The 23,226-nt window shown below is 43.9% G+C and overlaps 1 protein-coding gene across 1 annotated transcript in view; it reads right to left on the reverse strand.

Moving 5' to 3' along the window:
• LOC139655268 (rho guanine nucleotide exchange factor TIAM2-like) overlaps nt 1-17,844 on the reverse strand; it is a gene marked incomplete at its 3' end in the record, with an annotated part of 28,301 nt that extends 10,457 nt beyond the window's left edge. Inside the window, exons 1-6 of the mRNA XM_071532622.1 lie at nt 16,594-17,844; nt 13,243-13,798; nt 12,086-12,261; nt 8,364-8,588; nt 4,042-4,227; nt 3,155-3,301 (exon numbers count right to left, since the gene is read on the reverse strand). Of these exons, the coding sequence (XP_071388723.1) occupies nt 3,155-3,301; nt 4,042-4,227; nt 8,364-8,588; nt 12,086-12,261; nt 13,243-13,798; nt 16,594-17,844 (2,541 nt within the window). The remainder of the gene's footprint in view (nt 1-3,154; nt 3,302-4,041; nt 4,228-8,363; nt 8,589-12,085; nt 12,262-13,242; nt 13,799-16,593) is intronic.
• Nucleotides 17,845-23,226: the final 5,382 nt, after the last annotated feature.

A 23,226-nucleotide genomic window follows, 5' to 3' on the forward strand; every position in this document is an offset into this window, starting at 1 on the left:
GGAGGATCAAGTCGGAGAAATTAGGATTGTAGCTGCAGCAGGAACTGCCCGAGTTGCAAGTCCGATTAGCAAGTTGCTAATCGGACTGTAAACAATGACCGGCACACAGAAGAGGAAGTCTTGGCCCGGATGTCCGCTGGCTTCACTGGAAACCCCGAAATATTGGCCGTCGCCCCCAGTGTCTAATCGTCATCAGACCGATAGACGATGGGTTCGGAGATCGCCCGAGTTGTGATGTCATCGCTCTTTCCAACATGGCTGAATAGAGCAGAGAGTCGTACGTGAACAGAAGAACTTTCATGCAATGAAACCGAAAATGAACCACAACTACAAATTTAAAAGACGTGGATATTCCTTGATACCTATAGTGCTGCAGCATTCAGTTTCTTGTGGTGTTTACATTCAGAATCCACTGAAATAGCCGAAGATTTCTTGCTAGCTAGGCTATCGCTAGCTCGATTGCTAACGCTAGCCTAGAAGACTGGCAGTGTGTGGAAACAGTTGAGGAAACAATTTTCCGACCATAAAGCACGTGAACGCGGACTACTGGGATGGCCGACTTGTGACGTGTTCCTGACTTGGAGAAAAGTACGACCCGAGCATCAGTTGAATGCTGGGTAAACATGGCAGTTCCGACAATGCAAAACGTGTCATCAGCGTAACTGTCCAATCGACACCTTTGTGTGCAAATCATAAAGAAATTCCACCAAATCATACTTTCAGGTTTATGCAGCCGCAGATCTTTGTTATGTACGATGACTCTATAATCTGGGTGCTGTGACCTCTGACCCTTGACCTCCGTACTACTGGTTGCTTGTAATGTTGCTGATCTAGGACCTGGAGCTCATATATTCTGCTGTTGCACACTGCGAGTCTCTCTGGAAAACAGCGTCAGCTAAAATGCCTCAAAGCCTTGATTCATCCAGGGATTCTTGAGCGCACAAACGCTCTTTTTCTGACAGTCACCGCATCATCGGCGCTCTCTGGAAGGAATTACAAGCTCTTTAAAGTAATGAGTCGACTCCGTACCCCCCCGAACACAACGGCAGGGACGCGTACGCTAACTGTGTGGGCTGGCGCTGGATGTTTGGCGGACTTACACAAACCGGCTGTTTGTCCCCTGCAGAGAAAACGCAGCCTGCAGCAATTAACTCCATATGGCTTCTAGTAATGTCTGCTCCATCAGTGTTTAGACGGTCTATCTCTGGTTCAGGACGGCCGGGAAACCTCCGTCTGATCTGATCCGATCTGAGAACAGATTTGCAGTTCGCTAAACAGGACCCAGTTTACAGAGTTTCATCCAGTTGGTCTCGTCTCAAACCCAAGGAGGCTGACTGTTTAGAAAGCATTTCTAGGTAGGAGGTTGAGGTTTTCAAGCTGTAGTGCTGTCTTATTCAGGTAGGAAGCATAGGAAGCATCCTTTTAAGGGTCCTGTAGGAAGCATACAGTGGTTCCTCAGGCAGAGCAGGACATCCCAGAAAATGTTCTCAATCTCATGAAATTTCGTGAAATGAGCACGAACTCTGAAAGGCAGATTACGTGTCGTGAGTAACAGTTATTTCAAGATTACATCCTCCACCATGAACTGGATTCTGTGGCAAAAACATGAATTGGATTCGACATTTTCACCACTACCGGTTTAGGAACCGGTTAAGTTTAGGAACTAAAACAACTTGGTTAAGGTTAGCGAAAGGCTTTGGTCATGGTGAAATAAGAAAGATAAAAATTTAAACTTTTTGAATTGAATTTTGAATCACAGTAGAAATCTTCTTTGTACAAGCTGGGAATTGAACCTGGGTCCTCAGAACTGAAGTCAAACTCGGTGCTCATTTCACAAAAGATTTGATTGATCACTTCTAAGGCTTTGCATGGCTTGAACCCGAGTTCTCTTTCTGAACTTTGCCACTTTTGTTTGAAAAATGCTATATAAATTAAGTTTATTAGAACAGTAGCTTTAGTTTTGGGTTGTTACTCATTCATCTTCCCCATTACTAGATTTCCCCAACTGGTCTGGGGCTTCAAACTGGCAACCCTGCAGTCACAAGCCTTCTGCTCTAACCTTCAGACATTAAAGTGCACAAACTCTCTCTTAAAAACAGGCAGTGAGTGACGCTGTGGCTGCTGAGTGTCAACAGAGCAGCACGTGTCGGAGGGAGTGAAGAAGTGCGTTCAGCATCTGGCTTCAAAACGCAGAGCCAAGAAAAACCTTCAGCAGCAGCAGAGCGGAGCGCTGAGAGATTTATCTCCACTGGAGCTGGGAGTCTCAGTCCGAGGCTCTCAGCGTCCCAAAATAGAACCTCTGTTTATCAAGCGGGGCCAGGGGGCTTCAGGCGCCGAGGATGATGGGAACGTCAGGAGGCTGAGGCTCCTTACTAGCAGTATTGGGCTGTTATTAGTCCAAAATTATGATCGTTTTCAGCTACTTTCAGCTAGTGCCTTCTTCAGTGTGAAGAGGACACTAGCCGATACATAATGTTTCTTCTGCATTCATTAAAAATAGAAATACGGCATAATGAGAACATAAAAGTTTTGAACTTCTTTTTGAGTGTGAACCATATGTTTTCTACTGAAGATATTCTATTGGTTTTAGAGTGTGAGTGAATGTACCTACGGTGGCCCTGAGGGTCAAAATACAACGACATTTCAGAAAACACAACAACATTTCACAAAACACATTTCACAAAATGTTCACAAAAAAATGTTGTGTTTTGTGAAATGTTGTTGTGTTTTGTGAAATGTGTTTTGTGAAATGTTGTGTTTTGTGAAATGTGTTTTGTGAAATGTTGTGTTTTGTGAAATGTTGTTGTGTTTTCTGAAATGTTGTATTTTGTGAAATGTTGTTTTGACCCTCAGGGTCACTGTACGTATCTCATAACTATGAGATGCTCAGTCATAATATTGAGAAACAAATCTCACTTCATGATAAAAAAAATTAAAACAAAATGTGCCGGATTTGTTTTTTAACAGGTGGTGGAAATGGGCTTCCATAGCTATAGAGTTGGTTTGTAACTCATACAGCCTCCTCCCACTGACAGGTAAGGGTTAGGGTTAGAGGAGAGACGGGTGGTGTGGTGTGGTGCGGTGCGGTGCGGTGTGGTGCGGTGTGGGGCGGGGCGGGGTGGGGCGGGGTGGGTGGTGCGGGGCGGTGCGTTACCTGGGCGGCGGGGTGGCGGCCGTCCCGGCTGCGGCGGGTCAGGCCGTCCAGAGCCTTCAGAGACGACAGCAGGCCTCGCTTACCGCGGCTTCCTCTGGACAGAGAGCCACAGCGCCGCCGCAGCGTCGCCTCGTCCCGACTGCACACCTGAGGACCGACAGAGCCAGAGTGAGAGAGGTGACACCTACGCTTACAGAACGACTGAAGCACAGAAGTGGAACAGATGATGGTGTCTTTTAAAGGACAGCAGGTAACTTCAGCCCTGATGGACTAAAAGAGAAGACGTTTACAGACTGGATCCTCCAGATTTAAACAAAGTTACAAACAGATTTAGCTGAAAATTGGTGCAGATCGCCCTTGGCCCAAAGATCAGTTGATAACATTTTGGTGGTGATCTGGATCTGGGATTTCCGCCATTAGATGATTTTTATTTTTTTTAGCCATAACTATTATGCTGTGTTCATGTGCTGGTGGGAAAGTCCGACATCCGGGAATTCCAATTTTGCTACACACAATTATTCATTCATGACTTGACCTGTTTATTTGTTTTCATGGTGGCAGGGGGCTGGAGGCTGGAGCCTATCCCAGCATGCATCGGGTGGAAGGCAGGGAAACACCCTGGACCGGTCACCAGTCCATCACAGATCTAACACAGAAAGACAGACACTCCCAATGGGAGACCATGCTAACTCCACACAGAAAGGACCGGGAATCGAACCCCCGGCCTTCCTGCTGTGAGGCGACACTGCTAACCACTAAACCACCATCTGACCACTAAACCACTATCTAACCACTAAACCACCATCTGACCACTAAACCACCATCTGAACACTAAACCACCGTCTCTCTTTAGAGTGTAAAGTCGTGGATCTGACGGCGGGTCTCACCAGGGCGTGGAAGGAGGACACAGAGAAGACTCCCAGACGTCCCAGCATGCTCTTGGAGGGCCGGCTGGCCACGGCCAGCAGGCTCTTGGGGTTGGGAAGCTCGCCGCCCTGCAGGCTGGACAGGTAGCAGCGCAGCCGGAACAGATCCAGGTTCAGTTTCTCCAGGTTCTGCTCCCACTGCTGGATCTGAGGACACAGTCAAACACGGTCATACATGGTCATATATGGTCATATGGTCTTGTATGGTCTTATATGATCTTATATTTAGATTAGCTAGTTACCTGGAGAAAGCCTGGGAGATGAGGAAAAAAAGCTCTTTATCAAGATAAACTGGAAGTTTGTAGCAGTTCTTTTCAGTGTATTGTTCATCTGAAACCTATCATTTCAAATATGTTATTTGAAAGAATATAGTAGTACTTTATAATGTGGTAATTTATTTTATTTATTTTTTTTGCTCTTATATGTATCACCAGAAGATGTATGTTTTGTAAAATGGTGTGTCCTGTAATCCCATGTGGGATGGGCCAGATGTTTGGCATGACACAGAAATAAAAATAAACTAACTAACTAACTAACTAACTATATGGTCATATATGATCTTATATGGTCTTACATGGTCTTGTATCGTCTTATATGGTCATATATGGTCATATATGGTTGTATGTATTCATAAACAGTCATATGGTCCTATACGGTCATACATGCAAGTGCACACACAGTCACACATATGTGCATGCATTCACTCACTCACTCACTCACACACACACACACACACATATACAGGCATTTAAGCACACCCAGCTGTACACGCAAACAGAATCACAAACACACACATAAACACACATGCTTCTGCTACTACTATTACTACTACTGTTACTGCTTTGCTTTGCTTTGAGTAAAATACAGCTCAGTTCAGCTCAGCTCTCCTCTCCAGTCTCTGCTGTATCAGAACTGTGTTTTTGTCCTCGGCCTTTCACCGTGTGATGATCACCAATCAGCCTTATCTAACATCACCAGAGAGAGGAATGAGAGGAATTTCTCTTCCCCTTCTCACCCTCTCTCCTCCTCTCTCTCCTCTCCTCTCTCTCCATCCTGTCCTCCCTTATCTTCCTCCTCTCTTCTTCCTCCTTCTTTCATTTCATTTCAAAGGTCTAATCACTGAGGGAACAAACAAGCTTTTCTAACTTGCTGTTGCAAAATTGTGTGGTTGCTTCCCCCTCCTCTCCTCTCTTCACCCTCCTCTCCCCTCTCATTCCCACTCAGTTCTTCCTCTCTCGCCCTCCTCTCTCTCTCTCTCTCTCCAGGGTAAATGTGTAATTGAATGTCTAGCGGTGAGATTAGGCTGTAATCTAAAGACAGGCTGACTTCAAAGGGCAGCGCTGGGATCAGTTTCACAGTTCAGACAGCAGATCAGAGGCAGAGAGCTGGAGATCAACCAGCTGCTCAAACCTTCACATCGTTATCTACAAACTGCAATTTCTGCTTCCTTACATTTAATGTCAGGCGTTTAGCTGACGTTCTACATTTCATCGCTGTAGATATGATTCAAGCTGTTCTCTTACTCGCATGACTAAGGTGAGAACCAGCAGCAAATTCAATTTTTAGAATAAAACAGGACCGGTCTAAATTATTGTTTTTCAAATCATGGGCAACAAGAGTAAGGACTTCAGGTGGAAATAACAGTTATCAAATCAGCTAACATCAGGGTATCCAATTCCGGACAGCATATGAAAAATTTATTTTCTTCCAGTCCCTGCAAATGGATGATAGCGCACCTATTTTTGAGATTCAAAATTCGTATCCAATTCTGGACACTTAGTTTCGTCCGTGTGGGTGTATTCATATACTCGATATTAACCCTTTATTAACCCTTCCTGTACCTTCACAATGTTACAGATACTTGTAAGAAGTGCAGGCTCTGTACTCAGAGCTCTTATTTTTCCATTTATCATCCAATACTGATTCTCTACATGAAGTAAATGTCACCCAAAGTGGGATTTAAGGCTTCCCGCTTCTTGTTCGTGACTAAGTTCGTAACTTTTGATACCTAGCTTCTGAAATGTGTATGAATTTACATCACTTAGCTTTCGGTTGGGCACTCCGTATAAAAATGCCTGTAAACACCGGAAATTACGCGAGTGACCGGAATTGGATACAATTCCGTTAGCATTCTTGGGAGTAACTACAATAACTGCTTGAATTTATCAGAGAAGTTAGCTAGCTTACTAGCTAGATAGCTACTAGCTAGGCTAGATTCCGGTAGCTAACAATAGAGGGCCAAATATATTAGCTTAAAATGTGAAGCTATATATTCTTGAGATCCATTTGTTTCTCATACGTTTGTCAGTGGGGAATGAGTGAAATTATAAATGTTTGTCTGATGTTTGTAGGGTGTTGTGCCTCTTAGCAGGGCTACTTGCTCTTCCAGGTAGAGTTTCCCACTCTGAGTGTGATGTAAATTCAAAATGGCCACCGTGGGAATATGGTCTACAACCTCTTGGGTCAAGATGGCACATCATTGAAAACCGCTGCTCTAAATGGCAGCTGATTACCTGCCAAAGTGGTCAAACTAGCAGCCACAGCCGAGATTGACCATCATTTGGCTGGTGGCTTTCTGCTGGTAATTTCCCTCTCTGGTTGGATGAAGGGCCGGTGGTGTTTAGTGCTGAATTGGGGGAGGTGGAGGAGGGGGGGGGGGGGGGGGGTGTTGCTGCTGTTACCACCTCAGCATTTGGTTCGTGATGTCACCCTGAACCACTTCATCTGGCTTTCCCGTTAGCGGGGACTTTTGTTGTGTTGAGGAGCGGACGGGCTGCTGCTGAACATCTGGGATGAATATTAAACTCCACGTGAGATGAGCTGGGACAGTTCTGCACAGCGAGCGCTGCCAGCTCCGCCGCGCTCAAGGCCGTACGTCTCCGCTCGTTATGTAATGAGTTTTACCATTACAGCGAAGTTGGAGCGTATACCGACCTCGCTGAGAGACTTTCCCCTGGCTCTCAGACAATAACACTGCCAGTGGGACGGATGGAGAGGCTGACAGCTCCATAAGATCACTTTACATTACTGGAACACACACTGCTGCTGTCGGGAAACTACTCCTAACTCCAACCTTGGTGATTTTTAATGTTTTTACATGAGCTGAAGCTTTCCATGGTCCTTTGCAACTAGAGCGCATCTCCTGACCTCAGGGAAACCCAGGGAGAGCACCTCAAAAATAAAAGGTTTTTAATCTGAACAAAGGACTGTTTTTCTGATTTGCTGAAAAGCTGACTATAACAACAGTGATATTCAGGCAGGACTGATTCAGAAAGAAAAGATGTGACGGATTTTGTATGATTTGGACATTTGATATTTTTTCCTTCGGGTGGTAAGACAAATTTATACTAGAATATGATATTTGGTGCTAAAGTGCAGCTGATTCCCCCTAACCCTGGCAGTGTTAGTGCCTTGCTCTACACACTGAGCTGCAGAGGAAATTGAACCTCCAGCTCTGGCAGTAAGGCGACACCCGGCAGGTGAAGCGTCTCGGGGGCGTAAAATGTTCTGGTTTCCATTTTCACCACAGATAGTAATTACCTCAATTGGTCAATTTGACTTAATTGCCTGTTTGAGCGGCTGGCGCTGGCCCTGCCTTGATCTCAGCCACACCCACACACACACACACACACACACACACACACACACACACACACAGAGGTGGAAAGTAACTAAGTACATTTACTCGAATACTGTACTTAAGTAAAATTTTGAGGTACTTGTACTTTACTTGAGTATTACCATTTCATGCTACTTTATACTTCTACTCCACTACATTTCAGAGGGAAATATTGTACTTTTTACTCCACTACCTTTATTTGATAACTTAAGTTACTAGTTACTTTGCAGATTCAGATTATTAATACAAAATATAATCAACTAATAAATTGTGATGTATTATTATAGATTCCTGTAAGCTACCCAGCAGTATATAAAGTAGTGGAAATCAGCCCCACCTTTTCCAGCTGCAACATTAAAGTGATGCTTACACATTAATGCATCAATAATTATAATTCAATAATATAATATATACTGTATTATTCTGAAATGGGCCATTCTGCATAATGAGTACTTTTACTTTTGTTGCTTTAAGTACATTTTGATGCTAATACTTTTGTACTTTTACTTAAGTAACATTTTGAATGCAGGACTTTTACTTGTAACAGAGTATTTTTATACTGTGGTATTTCTACTTTTACTTAAATAAAAGATCTGAGGACTTCTTCCACCACTGCACCCACACACACACACACACACACACACACACACACACTCCTGGTCACCTGGCTCTCGACGGCCTTCCTGTTCTTCTGCTCCCGGATGACGGACAGCTGCAGCTCGGCCATCTTCCTCATCTTGCCGTCCATGTCGATCTTGTGCAGCAGCGAGCGGCTCTGGCTGCGCAGGAGCCTCAGCGTGTCTTCCTTCCCCCGCCGCCTGGCCAGCAGCGAGGCGCTGGCCGAGTGCAGCGCCGTCACCCAGTTCTCCAGGTCCGTCTGGTTGGCCGCCTGGAGGGGAGAGCGGAGGGGAGACGAGAGGTCCGGTCAACGTTATTGGCTGAGACGTCTGATACTAATGAGATGGAAATCACCAACACCGCCTTCTCACACTCTGTGGTTAAAAGAAATTGTCAGTAATTTACAGCTGGAAAAAAAAATCCGATATACACTGAAAGGCTCTTCCAAGAAATTTAAAAAGACGTGGGGGGGCCTTTCTTTGCCTATGCAGAGAAAATTACCTTCCCAGTTATCCCCGAATAAGATCCCATTTTATTTTATCTTATTTACTTATTATTTTTATTTATTTATCCTTATTCTGGCCTGATGAGGTTATAGTGTTTACCGTAGTATGTGAAATATGACCAAGCTGACTGTTTGTGTTGTGTTTTCCTTTATTTGCTGTGTATTGTATGTGGGGGTTTTTTTTTTTACTGTACTACTATGTCACTGTCACTTACAAGCGCTTTAAATTATTGTCAATTTGTGTTTAAAAATCAATAAACAAAGTTCATAAAAAAAAAAAAAAAAGAAGTCCGGTCAAGAGAAGAAGAGGAGATACAAAGAACGCTGCACTGTCCAGGAAAAAGGAAGTTGCTGGTGTCTCGGAAACCAGGGAGTTAGATGAGGAAGGCAGATAGATCATTGCCTTTAGTGCCTCAAACACACAAAATGTAAAAATGTAAAAAAAAAGAATGTAAAAATGTATACCAAGGCACACTTTTTGCAGTGAAAAATAATAAAAAGCTTTTATTATATTGCCATTTCAGCTAACCTGCCTTCATCAGGGTACAAGTCTTACGAGTCAATATATATCGTGCCTTAAAGCTGCACTAAGCAAGGTTTTTATGTAAAAATCCATCATGTGGGTCTGCAGCAGAGAGAAGGGTTTAGGGTTGTCCTCACTAACTGAGACAAGATGTAGGTTTTGCCAAATTAAATTCTTGTGTGGGAAATCTTCTCCACACAGGAAGTGACAAATTGAAACTTTGAGAGCAAAACACAAAGTGTCTCATAAACAGCAGCTCTGTACAGAAAGAAGCCGCACTTTTGAGTTTTCGTGTCTAAATGCCGTTCCAGAGGCTTCTCCACCCTGACAAGAGTACAATTCTGGGTGAAACGCTGAGTACTTGGAGTTTTCTGTGCATAAAAAATGGTAAAATAATATAAAGATTTTGAATATCAGCACAAAATATCAGCTATCAGCAGCTTCAGTACAAAAATATTGGTATTGTATCGCTCCTTCAAAAATCGTTCAAACCCTAGAAATTATCTAGGAGTGCAAATATGATTTGAGAGAAAAAGCTAAAAAAAAAAAGGGATGAAAAGGAGATGTATTTCTAATGTTGGGGTTAAATTATGGAACAATGCTAATATAAATTTAAGAATGTGTAACTCCCTTTTGGTTTTCAAAAGAATGGTTTATAAAGCTATTTTTGAGGGTTACAAGTGTGAGTGATTTTTTATTTTATTATTATTTTTTTATTTCTGGAGGGAAGCTTAAACTGATAAGAATGTAGGATAGGCATATATAAGCATTATGCTTCTGCCTGTGCCTTTTCAGTCACTAGGCCTACTTCATACATAGATTGTTGATTTTGTTTATACTGTCTAGACTGCTTATACTTATTGTATATTAGATTGTATGTTATTGTATATACTGTTTATACTTATTGTATTGTGTGATGACTGAATAAAATACTACTACTATTACTACTACTACTACTACTATTAGAAATTATCTCATGCCACTGATTTTCCACCTGTTTTAGGAAAGAAAAACATTTTAAGACTAAACAGAAGATGTCACGACTTGCTGTCGGGGTCTTTGTTGTTGAGATGAACATGTTGCAGTAATTAGCCGGGTGCTGTGACTCCCATTAGAGGACTTTTACCCTCCTTCCTCCTTTAAGTGTCTGACAAAAGCTCCTCGACACCTCGGTGCATTCATCACCTCCCGGACCGAAACCCCCCGGGTGCCATGGAGATGAGGTGCGGTGTGGAGTGATTTGTGTGTCTGGTAAACACACTCTAGTGCTGGATCCACTCAGCGATACTCAGCGAATAAAAAAAAAAAGTGCTTTTTGAGCTTGTAAACCGCTGTGAGGAGAACATTAAAGAGACGACTGTCTCCCTTGTTGAAGTGGAAATCACGGGTGCTGCTGCCAAGAAGGAGCATAATAAATTATAGGGACACAGGAGTGTGTTGCATCTGTTGTCAGGGTGCTGTGACCTCTGACCCTAGCACCCCTTACTGTTGGTGATCTAGGAACCAAAGCTTATTCTACGGCTGCATTCTTTGTAAGTCTGGATAAGAGCATCAGCTAAATGCCTAAAACGTCAATATAAATATACACAACTTTCTGCCTCCAGAGCAGCTCTGCCTGTGAGGAATGTCTGTAGAACTAAAACTACAATCTGCATTTTTCTTGGTGTTGCCTTTCACCCGTCTCCAGACTCTAGTGACAGTGGTTCAGTAAAGTTGGCAGTACAGACAGGATTTACAACACCAACGTAGTTATTACCAAGCAAAACAGCCGAATAAAAAAATCCTAAAAAGTGCCAAAGCTCTGTGCATATTTGTGGCGGAGCCTGTGGGACCGGGCTGCACAGAAACCACAGCCTTCCACAACATTACCTCCCATTCATTCACACTGAGACAGAAATGACAGATTATTGTGGGGAAAAGCTCAGACAATCAAGAGAAAACTGAGTGGATTCTCATTTAGGAAGAATGGGACGTCGCAGTCTTACAGTACAACCAAACACCTCTTACATGGAGTTGCTTCACATGTAGTGCCCTAAACCACACATAGTGTTTAGGTGACAATTTCAAATGTCAACAAATTCACAGGACCTGTGTAATTCTCCGATACAGGAGATTAACACTGGAATTTCTGCTGGCAGTTGATAAATCATGATTCAAAGTGGCTGTTGATGTTTCTTAATCAAATGAAATGACCTGAATAATAGTGAAATAGTTGGACTACAACTCAGTAAACTGTCCACAGATTAGGATTTTTTTGGACAGTGTTTTTGGATATTAAATTACATATTCATTGTCTTCAGAGCAAAATGGCATTGTAATTATTTACCAATCTGATGGGGAAAATGACAAGTTTTTAGACAAAAGGTAGTTTCACCCAAGCAGTTCCAGATTGTTCCTAAACACACACTCCAACCATGCGGATACTTCCCATAATGCATGCCTAGCCCTGCTTCACTGTAAGCAATGCCAGTTCTTGTGGTAACCTGGAAGCTAGTTAGTTAAATTGCCATCTGCTATTGGCTGATCTTTGGTACCAGGTGATGTCACCACCTGTTGTACTCTATAGAAGGTGACATCTCCTGACACCAAAGATCAGCCAATAGCAGATGGCAATTTCAGTAGCATGCTTTTTACCATTAGATGTCTGGTTTTACACAGATTTGGGTTGGGAGTTTAGTTAATCTTTAAAAGTAAAGTGTCCCTTCTATCTACTCCAGCTCTACGTCTGCCGCCCTCTGACCTGGAACAGGAAGACGTCGCCGTGTGCGTTGCTCAGACAGAAGACGTTCTCCTTCTTGGGATGCTCCGGGACGGCCTGCACGATGCTGTCGTCCGCCAGCAGGGCGTATCGGGGGGGAGGGAGCTCCTGCTCGGCGCCGCTCTTCCCGTACGTCTCGTAAAACAGCAGGGTGCAACCTGAGGGGCGGGGGGTCAAAGGTCACGGTCATTATGAGTGAACGGGTAAAAATAAAGTAAAAAGTAAGTAAAAATTCAGCTCGTATTAGTGTTTTTATTAGACATGGGCTAATATTCGATAATATAGAATATAGTGATATTTTGTGAACATCGCAATATTTGATGTAATTTAGAACAGTGGTTCTCAACGTGGGTCCGGGGACCACCAGGGGTCCTTGAGGGGGTTCCAGGGGGTCCCCAGCAACTTGATGAATTGTTAAATTTCAGCATTATTTAATTTACAAGCAGTTAACACAGTTAGAGAATGTAGAAGAATGACTGTTTTGATCATAGTTTCTCTGTTATCTCTCTACCTGCAATACAGACAGTCATGGAGTTCAGGACAAAATCATATCTAACAGTACAAATATTCTCAGATTTGGGTCCGAGAGACAAAATCTCATCAAATGGGGGTCCGTGGCTCTAATGTGGACTAAATTAAGGGTCCATTGTATGAAAAAGGTTGACAATCACTGATTTAGAAGATATAAAATTAAACACCACAAAAGAAATCCAAACAACTTTGGAGTGGGTAACGTTTATATGGTAACAGCGACATCTCTGATTGGTGGGAACTCGCTAAAGCTTGTGGGTAATGTAGTATTTCACAAGGAACTCAGGAATAAAACAGGACTTCTTAACAACAAATCTGAAATCAACTTGAGATTGACTGATGTCTTCTACTGGAACAGATACTGTATTGTCGTTTCACAAGCTGGTATCTCATGGTAAGTCGACCTTACACTGTTAAAATATTATGGCTAATAATCAAATTACCTATAGGAAAAATTAATTAGAACTTGAATTGAAACTGTATTTTGGGCTGCCAACATGCAAAGTTGCCTTGTGCAGTTTCCAGAACTTAAGTGTTTTAGTATTTGAGTACTTGAGTATTTTGGGGGTATTTCAGTGTCTTCAGGTTGTCCAGGTAGTGCAGCGTACCTTTCAGTGTGACCCAGTACTGCCTCCACTTGCGGCGGGCCACCAGCTCCAGCTTCCTGTCCTTATTCAAGGTGATGAGGGCTTTGAAGCAGAGCCATCCCGCCCTGCGCACCACGCCCTGCTCCTTCTCAAACAGGACGTCCAGCTGCTCCAGGGAGCCCAGGGAGCCGCTACTGCTCTCGCCCGGCTCCGCCTCCCCCTCTGGCTCCTCCCCCTCCCCCTCCTCCTCCTCCTCCTCCTCCTCCCCGTCTCCCTCGGACGGCTCGGTCCGGTCGGCCACGCTGCAGCCCGTCTCCAGCTCCTGCATGAAGTTCTCGTAGATGTTCTGCCGCAGGACGTCGCTGATCTGGTTCTGGTGCTGGTTGTGGTTCTGGGGGCCCGGCAGGCTTCTGGAGGAACTGCAGAGGACCGACTGGATCTGGGCCTGGTTCTGGTTCTGGTTCTGGTTGTGGATGTGGAGGTGCAGAGGGTTGGAGGACCACAGCGTGCTGCAGTCAGTGAACCCAGAGTTCAGTCCAGTACTGAAGACATCACTGGACTCACTGCCATATGGCTCCTGAGGAGAAACCAGGAAGGAGATTAAATTTGATTTTTAACTGCCTTGTTAGAAACAAACTGGGAGAAAGCTCAAAATTACAGGTGTGTCCTGTATAGAAGGACAGAGAGAGAAAGGAGACAAAAGGCTATCACTTTTTTTTTGCCTATTTACAATTATTTTCTTTGTTCCGTCTGCATAAGTTTCCTCCGACTGAATTTTGGTGTTCCACTTGTTCAAAAGAAAAAAGAAAAGAGAAAAAAACACAATTCTCCAGTCTACAGAACCACTGATTTTGGGTTATTTTATTTTATTTTGGTGGAGGAAGAGACACGACAGAGTTCAACATCACTTTAAATTGCTTTCTATCCTTTAAAAAGAACCAGAATTTGTCTTAATTTTGTTCTATCAATCATTATGTAAGAGTAAATGTAACTTTTGCCAAATGTTGACGATCTGATTTCAGAACAAAACCTCTTGATAACCCCGTGATCCACGTAACAATATACAGACACACTTATTCCTCTGTCAGGTTCCTCCAGCAGGCCATGACCCGGGGCAAAGTGCTCGGTGGGATCAGATGTCCCAGGTGAAGTGGCACACTAACCCTGAATCCATTATGAATCAGTTATCATGCAGCGCTTCCTCTGACAGGAGAAAGGCACAGCGCTCCTCTTACATGTCAGACAACAGAGTCGAATGACATTTCATTATATCTCCATCCTCCTCCTCCTCTGTTCTCTCTGTCACACTGAGTAGATTTACATGCACACAGTATTAGACATAACTGTCAGGGGAAATACGATGACACAACTTCTTTTAAAGGGGCGATCTTTATTGCCCCATAGCACAAAATGACCACAATATACTCTATGTCTGTATGTCACAACACATTTCAGCTAAGAGGGCTACAAAGCCTCGTTCTCAAGTCAAAAAAGCAAATGACAAAGCAATATTATTACCTCTGCCAATGAAGTTGGAAGGAGGTGGTTTTTGTCTGTTTGTTAACAAGAAAAAGTAATAAGACCAAGAAGAAAATGATTACATGTTGTCTTCTCCAAGCTAAACACACAATTGCACTATTTTGGAAAAACCCAGACAAACCAGATATCAGTCAGTGGTTCAGAGACCCATCTAATTGTCTTGCTTTAGAGAAATTGACTTATGCTATCAAAGGAAAACCTGATGTCTTTCAAGAAATATGGGGACATTTCCTACATGTTATAGAAAATAATCCTTTGGGACCTGTATTAACTAGCTAAGCGTATCTTCAGCTCTTGTACATTGTTAGAACGTAATGACTTTGTCTTTTATGTCATGTACAATTAAATGTTTGTTTGGTTTTTTTTCCTCCTAGTTCTGTGTTTTTTATTTAGGCAGGGGTTGGATGTGGGAGGTGGGGTGACGTATGCTGTATTATCTGTTTGGTTTTTTTTGTCATGATCTCTGTTGTTGAAACTAAAATGGCAATAAATATATTTGTTAAATAAAAAAAAAGATATCTCAAAAAGTTACAAACAGATTTGTTTGAAATCTGGTCAAGGGTTGGCCTAAGGTTTAAGGCCGAGATTAGATTAGATTTAGATTAGATTTGATTAGATTTTGGTGCTGATCTGGATCTGGGATTTCTGCCATTAGACGATGTTCCTTTTCTTAGCCACAACTATTATGCTACATTCATGTGCTGGTGAGAAATAGGAGGATATTGTTATTTTGGCTAGTAGTTCTCATATTATACAGGATAAACAGTTTATACGCATCCTCACATCCTGATCACTAATGTCCTTGTACACATCAATTAAGAGGATATTGCAAATATTACCATGACACTAGACATGCAGAAAATGAGATTAAAGTGCTGACAAGCTTCAGTATTGCAGCTAATGTCAGCATATCCCAGCTTTCATCCTGAGATTCCTCCTAGACAGGACATGAGCTCATCCTGTGACTGTAAACAGGATATGGCGGTCATCCCTGCCAAGTCTCACACATAAATACTTCAGCGCTGCAAATATCATCAGATTATTGATGCGTATTATGAGAAACATGAATATGATAGCTGGGATGTGCTGATATTATCCATGGACAGACCTTATCTTGTTAAACGTTGATTAAATAAAGTCTGTATCAAGCTCTATTTCCATGGTAATATCTAACATATTCAGTTAATTCACACATATGAGTATTCGGTTGGGATGGGAAGATACTGTACATAAAGCACAGATTATCCTGAATAAGACCTTAATCAGGATACTACTGCTACTATTATTAATATTACCACAACTGCTACTACTTGTTACTACTACTACCGGTGTTTCCTCTGTAATGTTATGCAGCTGTGGTGTTTGGAGGGATAATTCTAGTTTTGTCCCATATCTGCTGCTGTTTGGGTCCAAAGTTATGTTTCAAGTTGAGGATGTAGTGCTAAAAATGTTTTTTAATCATAATAAAATCATTACTTCTAAAACATGGACAACACTTATTTTACTTTTAGATGATAGTAAAACTAAATTACAATACAAATTTTTGTTTCACATTTTCTCTAGCAGTGGGAACTATAACTATTGCTACTATAATAATCACTACTACTGCTACTACTACTGCCACTACTACTACTACTGTTATCACTACCACTGCCACAACTCTTTTATTATAATAGTGTTTCTCAAGATAGCCAAAATCTCATCATATCATAGGTGCCATTATATTCCATGAGTATTTTTGTTTGTAAAAAGTGTTTTCAGCTTCTCTATATATGCTGATGATATAGGTGTTTATGTCAGTGATGTTTTAGTTGTTTTGTTGTTGTTGTTTACCTGTATCCTTCTCTTCTTTCTGCTCAGACTTCCGGTCCAGTCGCTGAGGCGTCTGATGCGGCTCTTCAGGAAGTCCTTCCGGCTGTTTCCTGCAGCGGCGGCAGGCTCCGCCCTGCGGCAGGGCAGTGTGTGGGAGGAGTAGCGCTGCTCCTCGCCCTCCTCCTGGATTACGGCGTCCAGCAGCACTGAGGAGGCCGGAGAGGCCCTCTGCTGCTGCAGGGATCCGCTCTGGAGCTGGAGTGTGGTGGGGAAGCCAGCCGCCATGTTGGGGGAGGAGTACAGCTCAGCCAGTGACACAGCGGCGGGCGAACCCAGGCCGAACTCACTGGGTTCAGGCTGGAGGATCATAGACTCCCCGATGCCGCTGTCCTCTGTGCGACCGGAGGAGCACGTGTTATATCCCGTACTGTTGTATCCGCCATTGGTGAATTCGCTGTTACCGTTGGTGTCAGCAGCGGGGAAGAGGAGGCTGGCGTTGAAACCGGGTGAGATATCCTCAATCTGGGCCGAGGAGAAGGTGTTGTACCCGCTGCTGGCGTAGCCGCCGCCGGTCTCCTCGGTGCGGGTGGAGGAGTAGGTGGTGTAGCCACTGCTGTTATCCGCGCTCTGCCCGCAGGTGAAGACGTTGTCTGCCAGCTCAGTGCCGTTGCCCCACGGTGAGTCATACCAGGAGCCCTCGGAGCTCAGTGAGCTGCCCTTGCTGGTCCGGAGGGAGGGCTCCGGGACCGCGGTGACAGTGGCGGCGGCAGGGTGGCTGGCCAGGCCCTGCGGCTCCACAGGTACGACCCTCGCGTTGGTGAACTCCACCCGCATGCTGCCATCTTTGCTGAGCAGCACCTTAGGGCTGCCGCGGCTCGAGGTCCGGTCGGGGCTCCTCCGGCCACAAATACCGATCCCATTACTTTCCCCGCTGCTCTCCAGGAATCCAAAGCGATGGACGCTTTTGCAGCCGACTTGCGGCCGCTCGCCTCTGATGAACCTCTGTGGAGACCCGGCTCTCAGCTTGCTGCCGGGCCCTCCTTTGGCTCCCTTGGGTGCGTGTTCGTAGTGCCAGGAGCCATAGGGCTGGGCGCCGGCGTGCTGGGGCAGGTAGCACCTCCCCGCCCCTCTGCTCCTGCACCCCACGCCCCCCTCGCTACCCCGCCACCAGCCGTGAGCCGACTGCACCTCCTCTTTCTTGGAGTGGAACTTGAGTGAGCAGGACTTGCCAGGAGAGACGAAGCTGCTGTGCTGACTGTCTGCATTTCCCATTCTGATCTGGAAGAACATCAAGGCAGATCACATCATCACCACGAGACACAGGGTGGACGTAAATTAAAGCATAACAACTGATGTTTATCTGCATGTTAACTTGGGACACTCCATTGAAAAGCTGGATAATGCTACTACTACTAGCCTACTACTACTACTACTGCTGTTGCTACTACTGCTGTTACTACTGCTGTTTCTACTACTGCTGTTACTACTACCACTACTACTACTAATGCTGCTATTTCTACTACTACTACTAATTGTAACATAACATATTGATCCATACTTGTGTGGAATCTGATCAAAATGCCTCAGTTCAGGTTAAGGACTTCACATAGTCAACCAGTGTACTATTGATCAATTCTACAACAGCAACTGCATCATATCCATCATATCGGAGGCCGGTTCCATTTACAAATACAAAAATACAAATAACACTCTTACCAGCTGTAGTGTTTTCGTCCTCAGGAGAAACTCAGCAGCTCCTTCATGCTCCTCCTGCCTCCTCTGGAGCCGAGCTCTTCAACACTGAGCAGCTCTCTGTCGCTTTCAGCTGCTCCCTCCCTCTCTCTCTCTCTCTGTGTCTCGCTATGTCGCTCGCCCCTTCTCTCACACCAGCTCATCTGTTGGGAAACAGAGGGGAAAAGGAGGGGCCTCGGTGAGTTCCACACAGACTTGCCTTTTGTGAGCCCGCTGTGGTCAGGATCCCCCTCCCTTCCCACCCTTCCATCCCGCTCCCCACAACATAAACACTCACTACTCCCCCCTCCCCACCTCCATCCCCCCCCCCCATCCCCCCCACTCCAAATCTCTTCCATGACGTAGCGCTGCTGAAGGGGCTTTTTAAAACCAGACCTCATTCTGTCTCCTGTTTATTTTGGTTCGTTGGAATGCAGAGCAATTTTCTCCTCATTTTCTGTCTTTCTGTGTTTTTCTTTTTTTTTTTCTCCGAGCTTCAATCTGAGACTATTAGGCTGAAGTCATCGGACATACGCTATTTTAAGCATCGCCGTTAGCGATTCCATCAGGTTTGGGTTTTCAGCGACTAAGACAGATATGAAGACGCTGTAACTGTAAACTTTAACTCATTAACCAAAAGCAGAATTGGAGAGATCACATAACATCTGCCATTTGCTGGAGGCTTTTAACCACAAGTGTAAAGATATAATATGTGGTGGCTGTAGTGGGAATCAAACCCCCAACCATGGCAGTGCTAGTGCCTTGCTCTACCTCTTAAACTACACAAAACCAGGAGGGAACACAAGGGGGAAAAGCAGAAAGAGAGAGACTGAGAATGACAACAAGTCAGAGAGCTTCCATGACCATCTTCTTCCTTCCTGGTTTGTTAAAGTTGTATATCAGTCTGGTTTCTGCTCCAGTTTGACTGAAAACTATTTCATGCGACGAATGTGTTAAACAAGTCGGAAAACACATTCGGCTATATTCCTGGAAAGTCAGCCATTTGTAAAAATCCCTGATATTCCCCAGAGAATTTTCCAGACTTTCCCTGTCTGGATACACCTTTAATAATTCCATGATATTCCATAAATATTAAAAGACCAATGGAAACTCTTAAAATACCACAAATAAATCACACACATAAAATATCACACACATACATGATAGCCTACAAAATGTTTTACAAAGGACGGCATCCTCTGCAGAACGATACAGAGCTCTGTAACCTCAGTTACATATCACAGAGTGGTTCTCATTTCCTGAGCGAGCCGGGGAGAGGTCAGAGGTCACAGTGGACTTGAGGTTCAGTGTGTTCTAACAGCCAACCAAGGCAGAGCTACACCCATCCTGTCAGCCGCCGAGAAGGAAGAGGAGGGGGGGGGGGGGCAGAGCCAATAGCAACACAATGCACCGCCGACCCCCAAACACATCAGCGACCTTTGACCTTCTTCATTTAAACAAGACGGGAAGCGCTGAGGGGAAACCTCGACAGCTGGAACGCCCCGTCAGAGAGAGCAGGAATGAGCAACTGTTTGCTTTGTTCGGCTGAATATTATTCCTTTAATTTAGAGATTTAAGGCTATTGGCATTAGAGAAGCTGGCTTAAAGGAATATACTGAGTTTTTGGGAGAGTGTCCCGTTGGTAAACTTCCCTGTTAAGTGACACCAAAATCACCCATGTGTCCCTGGTAGGTAAATCCTCTGCTCCATGCTAACACTTTAGCATACACCTGTTGAGTGATAGTAGTCAACTAGCATGATCTTAAAAGTGACAAAATGTGAACTTGCAGCAGCTCTAAAGCTATAGTAAGTCATCTTAAATGACATGTGGCTAAGTCTGGCAGTTTTGTGTTGGAGATTCGTAAAATTTAAATTAAATCTACAAATAATGTATCCTTTTGAGTTAGGAGGTACTACTGTTTCTATAGTTAGTGAAGGTGGTGGGTGATGGGAGACTGTGTAGCTATAGCAAAAATCACTGCGCAGCGGATGAAGACGTGATTGCTTACCATGCAGAAATAGTTCCAAAACTAAACCTGACTACATCAGCTACATCAAGTTTCTTAGGAATCTACATCCAGAAAACACTAACAACTTTTTGTGTGGGTCATGCTAGTGGCCTGCTATCACTCAACACAGTGTATGCTAAAGTGTTAGCATGGAAACTACTATCACTCAACATAGTGTATGCACACATCCATGCACAGTGATTTTTGCTATACACAGTCTTCCATCGGCCACTATACCTTCACTAACTATGGAAACAGGGAAAGTAGTCTCTGCTAGCTCAAAACGATACAGAGATATTGAGTCTCATCTGGCGCCCAAGATGGCTGCCTCATGCGTTTGTGCATGGAGAAGTGGATCTAGAATTAAATATCTCTTTTTGGAGTTGCCATCCGCTTGATATTGTTGGAGTGTCTGTTTGGAACGGTTTGGAATAGTTTTTTGACCGAATTGCTGACAAGTTTCCAATCCTTTGTGAAGTAATGGTAGAAATGGCACCAGTCTTAAAGTACTTAGATAATTGCAACATTTAGCTTAGATAATTGCAACATTTTATTTAACATTTTTTAGTCTACTTAGTATTGATGTTTTATTGGAACAGCAAAATAATTCAGTGTTTTTAATGACAATTGTCTTTATGAACCTGTAATAATGCTGAAAGGTCAATAAACAAACAAATAATACATTATTTGTAGATTTCATGTAAATTTTACAAATCTCCAACACAAAACTGCCAGCCACATGTCATTTAAGATGACTTACTATAGCTTTAGAGCTGCTGCAAGTTCACATTTTGTCACTTTTGAGATCATGCTAGTTGACTACTATCGCTCAACAGGTGTGTGCTAAAGTGTTAGCATGGATACCAGAACCAATGATCTAATGGGGACACATGGCCTGGAAGTTAGAGAAGTGGGTTTGTGACCAGAAGGGAAAATGTAGGTGGGTTAAGTAAATGAGTAACACTCTCCCCTCCCTCAATACTGCTGAGGTGCACCTGAGCAAGGCACTGAACCCCCAACTCCTCGACTGGAGCTGGGTCTGGAGCTCAGAGTCTGGAGCTCAGTCAACTCACCCTGGATCAATAAAGGTTGGGGAAAACTACACTGAAGAGAGAGACAGAGAGACAGAAAGAGAGAGCAAGGGAGAGTCAATTCAGGCTGAGAGAGAGAGAGAGAGAAGTCAATAAGGAAACACCGAAAGAAAGAGAATCAAGTCAAGTGAGAGGGAGGAAGAGACGGGGCCGTCGGGTCAAAGGTCACGCCTGGACTTGAACCTGTGATGTCACCAGCTGTGGGGTGAAAACCTCGTATCTCCAAAATGTCAACTTCTCAGAACTGAAGAGAAACAGCCTTGATGTTTATCCAGCGAGACGGCGCTGATCTGAGTGATCTTAGCATCTGTGTGAAGGTAACTTTTATTCTTTCTTTCTTTCTTTCTTTCGTTCTTTTCTAATCTGTCATTTTATTAGTTGATCGTTGTGATTATTATCCTTACCCATTTTATCTTTCACTCTTTTTTAATGTCATTGTACTAGACATATTATGTATTTTTTGTGTTTTATGTCAGTGATTCTCAACCTTTTTCATATCAAGGACCCCCCATTTGATGAGATTTTGTCTCTCAAACCCAAATCTGAGAATATATGATATATAGGCTATATGATTTTGTCCAGAATTCCATGACTAGCTGTATTATAGGTAGAGAGATAACAGTGAAACTTTGACTAAAACAGTCATTCTTCTACATTCTCTAATTGCGTCTTGTAAATTAAAGTTCTTGTAAATGAAATAATGGTGAAGTTTAACAATTCATCAATTTGCTGGGGACCCCCGTGGAACCCCCTCAAGGACCACTGTTTTATGTGAAGCACGTTGAATTTGCCTTGTTGTGTGAAATGTGCTGTATAAATAAAGTTTTTTGCCTTGCCTTTAAAGAACCAGAACCGGCCATTATAACAGACTTCTTCATAGCATTAGCGCAGGTTGAAGTGTCTGAGCAGAAGACAGGACATTGATTCTCAGCCAATCAGTCGAACTCTGTGTATGGACCCCACCCCCCTTCCACTAGCCTATGGACCAACCCCCCCCCCCCATCCACTAGCCTATGGACCACCCCCCCCCACACACACACACACAGGCCTGTGTTGTGCTGCTCCAGCTCACTGCAGCAGGCGTGAACAGTGCAGTTTGCAGGCTGCTGTCTGCCTTTTGTCTTCCTGTCCCATCGGCCATCTGCCTCCTCGCAGGGGAAACCCCGTCCCAGGCGACCCCTCGCTTTCTTCAGGGACAAAGACTGGCCCCGACCCCCACCCCCCACCCCCACCTCCACCCCCCACCCGGCAGGCGTGAGGTCGGCCATATTGCGGAGGAATTCATCAGATTTGAATTGATATGCAGATGCGGAGATGCTGAGTGTGTTTGTGTTGAGGAATGCCACCTGTTCCTGATGCCGACAACAAACGCGCTTTCACAATCAATTTTTTTATGAATAGAAGCTCAGTGACATTGAATCAAATTTTTACTTTTATAGCACATTTCATAGAACAATGCAACGTCTACTGAACTTTCACTTTTAAACACCATGTAGCCTCATTTTAGCCTTTTAGACGTTACATTGATCCATCTGTCTGTCCTGTCTGTTCATTTCACTTCATTTCCGCTGACAAAAAGTAGAAAATTCAACCAGCTGAACTTCTTCTGGACGGACGGATTCGTCAGTGTCCGTTCAGCCAATCAGAGTCCTTCCTGCATGTGTTCTGTTGAAGCTAGCGGCGAATACAGAGACGACGGTCCGACCGGAACAAAGAGAAACCAGAGTTCGCCTGGTGGAGCGTTGGGATGACTGGAGGTTTCCAGATCAGTTTCTGATTGAGTTTCTACTGACTCGACTTGACTTGATGCATGAAGAGAAGAC

The sequence above is a fragment of the Centroberyx affinis genome, unplaced genomic scaffold (assembly GCF_046629955.1).
Source record: "Centroberyx affinis isolate AG114_WGS23_722 - 3 ecotype Tasmania unplaced genomic scaffold, CSIRO-AGI_Caff_v1 ptg002223l_1, whole genome shotgun sequence".
Classification (NCBI taxonomy): domain Eukaryota; kingdom Metazoa; phylum Chordata; class Actinopteri; order Beryciformes; family Berycidae; genus Centroberyx; species Centroberyx affinis.